This window comes from Lipotes vexillifer, unplaced genomic scaffold, assembly GCF_000442215.2.
Source record: "Lipotes vexillifer unplaced genomic scaffold, Lipotes_vexillifer_v1.1 scaffold823, whole genome shotgun sequence".
NCBI classification, from domain to species: Eukaryota; Metazoa; Chordata; class Mammalia; order Artiodactyla; family Lipotidae; genus Lipotes; species Lipotes vexillifer.
The window spans coordinates 65,654-70,407 of NW_006772547.1; the positions used below are offsets into that span (position 1 = coordinate 65,654).

General features: G+C 37.0%; 1 protein-coding gene across 1 annotated transcript in view; it reads right to left on the bottom strand.

Annotated features, from left to right (window-relative positions):
* DRC9 (dynein regulatory complex subunit 9) overlaps positions 1–4,754 on the bottom strand; it is a 43,723-nt gene that overhangs the window by 12,336 nt on the left and 26,633 nt on the right. The window contains exons 7-8 of the mRNA XM_007447594.1: positions 3,482–3,643; positions 2,398–2,472 (exon numbers count right to left, since the gene is read on the bottom strand). Coding sequence (XP_007447656.1) covers positions 2,398–2,472; positions 3,482–3,643 — 237 coding nt within the window. The remainder of the gene's footprint in view (positions 1–2,397; positions 2,473–3,481; positions 3,644–4,754) is intronic.

Here is a 4,754-nt window from a genome sequence, read left to right on the forward strand (position 1 = left end):
AAGAAAAAAAAAAAAACTGAGTCTGGAAAAACACATATAGTATGATCCCATTTATGTAAAAAATATATATATAAATAAATACTAAAAACAAGTATTTAGGTACATACACAAATATGTACATGAAAGGAAAAGAATATGGAAGAAATCTTTGGAAAGAGGAATGATTAAGAAAGCTTTCGCTTTTTGAAAATCTATGTATTTCTGTACTGTTTCCAATTTTTCATTAAAAAGTATCTGTGTATCACTTGTGTTATTAGGCTGAAGATGTGAAGAACACTAACTTCATGCATCCAACATCCATTTATCCACCCACTCATCTGATTGTTATCAAATACCTGCTATAATTGTAACATTTGAAACAGGTAACATGATACATAATCCTGAAATTACAGGGGTACAGGTTTTAATAGCCTACTGATATATTTTTCAGTGAAGGCCTGTGAGATAGCATCTAGAAATTATTTTCTTTAACCACAGATTTAGAATTATTTGCTGAAAATTCATCCAGTTTCTCAAAGGCAAGCTATATCATGAGTAAGCTGGAATTTTTTCCCTTATTCATCCAACAGGGATATTTTGAAAGGTTCCATTCAGCTTGGTTTGTTATTAGTATTGGAAATACTAATTAAAACCATTCAGTCACATACAATTCACACAAGAAGAAATAAAATAAGTAAATAAATACATGGAAAAATGGTCAATTCTATTAGTAAGCAAAAAAATGCAAAATAAGACAATTCATTAAATTAGTAGACTTTTAAAAAGATCTAAAATATTGCAGTACCCTGTGGGACAGGACCAAAGATGGATGGAGTGATAGAATTGAGGAATGTTAAGCCCTCTGTCATAAAGCAGACCAGTGCCTTTGTAGAAGGAATGAAAATGCGCACTTATAAGCCCCTAATGGATCGTCCTAAATGCCAAGGATTAGAATCCCGGATCCAGCATTTTGTATGCTGGGGATGCACGGAGCACCCACATTTATTCCCTGAGGAAGAAACAAAAGCCAAAAGGGACTGTAATGACACACTAGAGGAAGAAAATACTATTTTGGAGAAACCAACAAAGACAGTTTGTGTTGATACAGAAATTAAAAGCATCATTTAACCACAGAAAACTCACCAAGATCTAGGAGGCAACAAAAGACTATTAGGCTAAAGAAGTTCTTGCTTGAATAAGAAAGAATTTAAACATTCTTTCATTCCTGTCCAAAAGAATTAGAGATGGAAGAAGCAAAAAGCAATTTTAAAATGGACATATATTTACATACACCTGGAAAACTGTGCCTTGTGTTCAAATTCATTAAAGCCAGATACTGCAAGTAAAAAAAAAAAAAAAAAAAAAAAAAAAAACAAAATGCGGCTAGTTCTATGAGGATACCTTGAAATTAGTGCTTGCATAAATTGCTGATGTCAGTGTAAAATAGAAAGTACTAGCATTATTTATCAAAAGTCACAAAATAACAGACTCTCTGAATTAATAATCTCATGTTTCAGATTTACTTTTAGTAAGTAATTGCAATGAATAAAACAGTTATTTGGGCAAAGCTTTCATTACTGAATTATTTATAATAATGAAACTTTGGAAATAACCTAAATATCCAAAACAAAAAAGTAACAAATTATGGAATAACCATTCAATGGAACATTATAAAACCACTTAAAATTATTTTATGAAGAGACTGTAATAAAACGGAAAAATGAGTAAAAAACCAACTGGCAATTTTTTTTAATTAATTAATATTTATTTTTGGCTATGTTGGGTCTTCATTGCTACATGCAGGCTTTCTCTAGTTGTGGTGAGTGGGGGCTACTCTTCATTGTGGTGCACAGGCTTCTCATTACAGTGGCTTCTCTTGTTGCGGAGCACGCTCTAGGCGTGCGGGCTTCAGTAGTTGTGGCAATGTGGGCTCAGTAGTTGTGGCACATGGGCTTAGTTGCTCCACGGTACGTAGGATCTTCCCAGACCAGGGCCCGAACCCGTGTCCCCTGCATTGGCAGGCGGATTCTTAACCACTGCGCCACCAGGGAAGTCCCCAATTGGCAATTTTAAAAAAATCTTCCCTCAACTAAGAATATGCTATTTTTATAATTTTAAGAAATCAGGAAATTTTAGTTTTAAATTATGACTATGAAGCAATATAGGAACAAGAAAAGTTTCTTATATAGTGCTAAATGATAAAAGTAGAAGACAAAATTTTACCTGTACTCAAATTACAGCTTTATAAAATATTTATCCAGATGGATAACTTTTAAAGAAAAGTGGGCTATACAGCTCATTTATTAGGCTGGTAGAATTATGGTTGATTTTTCTTTCCTTAAATTTTTTTTGCTGTCCTTGGTATTTTATAAGCAGGACACAAACATGTCAGAGGATAAGAAAGTTTTGGGGACCCACCTGCTGCTCCTTTCTAAGGAATATTTCAATCTCTGCATGAATCCGGTTCTCTTCTTCAGTTTTCAGCCTTAGTTTCTGTGAGAACAACAAACCAATGTCAGGAATTCTTCCCAATGGGGCTGGAAGTGAGTTCTCAAGATCAGGGGTGTAGCTGTGACAGTAGTACTGGTCTTCTCTACCAGCTGGGATCCTAAGATTCCGAGATATTGCTCCAGAGCAACAATTCCGTTCCCTTCAACTCAATTCATGTTCACAACATGGCTGAGCCATGTCTGGCACTGTGCTAGACACAGGCAACTGCCCAGAGCAAAAGGGCCATAATCCTGTGGCCTGGAAACTGGTGTCCATTTAAGGAGAGAAACAATGCTTCAAGGGCACAAGCTTCTCAGGCCTACAGAAGGAAATTCCAGAGTGCAAGAAAAAAGTTTGTTGTCATAGTCTTAAGCCACACTTGGGAAGTAAGCTTTCAAATAAGTCAGAGAAAGGAGTCGCCTCCTGCACACAGGTGATACACGTTCTACTGATGTTTGCTCCTTCTCGCCGACCTCTTGTTCTTTTAGCCATTTAGTCTTCCTCCTCTAATGAGGGTCTACCCTTGTTTCTTTCTCCTGATATTTTTCACTGTGACTTCTCATTTCTGTAAATGTAGGTTTGCATGAAGTTCAGCCCTCTAGATTTTGTATTTCTTAATGGAGGGATGAAAGATACTGGTTGAGTGAGAAAAGTAGCAGCAAAAACCTGCAGTTACTGAACATCTTGTTTTGCCCTCTCCCTATAATTACCAGGAGAAATGGCAAGTGGTTTCATAAAGTAAGGATAAAGTGACCAAGAGAAGAAAGTACAACCAATTTTCAAAGTCATTACAAAAAACCAGGAGAGGTAAGCTACAGCCTATCAGAATCTCTGCCTGCAAAAAAGCAAGTCCTCATTCTTTTTTTGTTTTTAACCTCAAATGTTAGTGTTGCTGGAGAGAGAGAGCAAAGATTGGGAAAGTCTCCCTCGCTCTCCTTTGTCAGCTGAGGCAAATCAGGAGCGACAGCTTGACTGCCAGCTACCTGATTCATTCCTAATTAACAGTGATTACCTCAATCTCTTCCAGCAAGAGCTCCTCTGTTTTGCTACATTTTTTCTGGGTCTGGGAAATCTGCAGCTCCGTGTTTCTCTTCATATAGCGATTCTCCATGTTGGTTTTTGCCTTCATCTCTTGCAACTGGTCCTTGAGGTGAGCAATATATTCATGCCGACTCTGTAAAGGTAAGACCAGGTTTCTAAATTAAAATACATTCTACCTCCATTCAGCTCAGTCAGTGGCTTAAGCTTACCTTTTGTTCTTTTTTTTATATATAATTTAAGATTATTATATTTCCTTACAAGAGGAATGTTTTAACAAATTTTGCAGGTGTCAATCAACCCTTGTTCAAATTGGGCACACATCAAATCTAGCATTATGGGAGTTTTATTTGGAAGTGAACTTTTAACTATCAATACAAATGCCAAGATACTACACAAAACATCCACAGGAACTTTTTTCATCTTTTTTTGAATTGTTCACAAACATTTCCTACATAATCCAACATACAACAGAGAAATGGTACATCTTTTTCTTTCAATTTGCATACAATGGAAAAACAAGAATACATATATATATATATTTTTTTTTTTTACAAAGTTTAACTAATAGACACTACCAAGCTGACAGTTTAAGTCTATAGGTGAGAAATTATCTAATAAAAAATAATCAGAATTTATTTAGCATCAGTCACTTATATAACCAAGTATTATTCTGATTAATAAAACTTGCCACCATTAGGCTTCTGGTATATACTTATACCAACTACTCCATCTGTTGTATTGCTTCCCACCTTGGTTCTTCACAACTACAAACAGAAAATCGTTGCAAAGTAGGGGCAAGCATTTGCAAAAACAAACAAAAATCTCCAGCTTATTAGAAGCATGAATGTGTGGTGGAATTTCCTCCCAAGCAATGGACTTTCAAATCACTTAAGAAATCACCAGAACTGAATGTGTCAAGATATTTGCCTAAGTCCAAGAAGAGATGCATTTATTTATATCCAAAAGAGGACTGAAAACTAAACTTAGTGTTTAGTTTGGGGGCAGGTTGGGGGGAATTCAGCCATTTAAAAAATGATCATCTTAAAAAAAAATGACCACCGGGCTTCCCTGGTGGCGCAGTGGTTGAGAGTCCACCTGCCAATGCAGGGGACACGGGTTCGTGCCCCGGTCCGGGAGGATCCCGCATGCCGTGGAGCAGCTGGGCCCGTGAGCCATGGCCGCTGAGCCTGCGCGTCCGGAGCCTGTGCTCCGCAACGGGAAAGGCCACAACAGTGAGAGGCCCG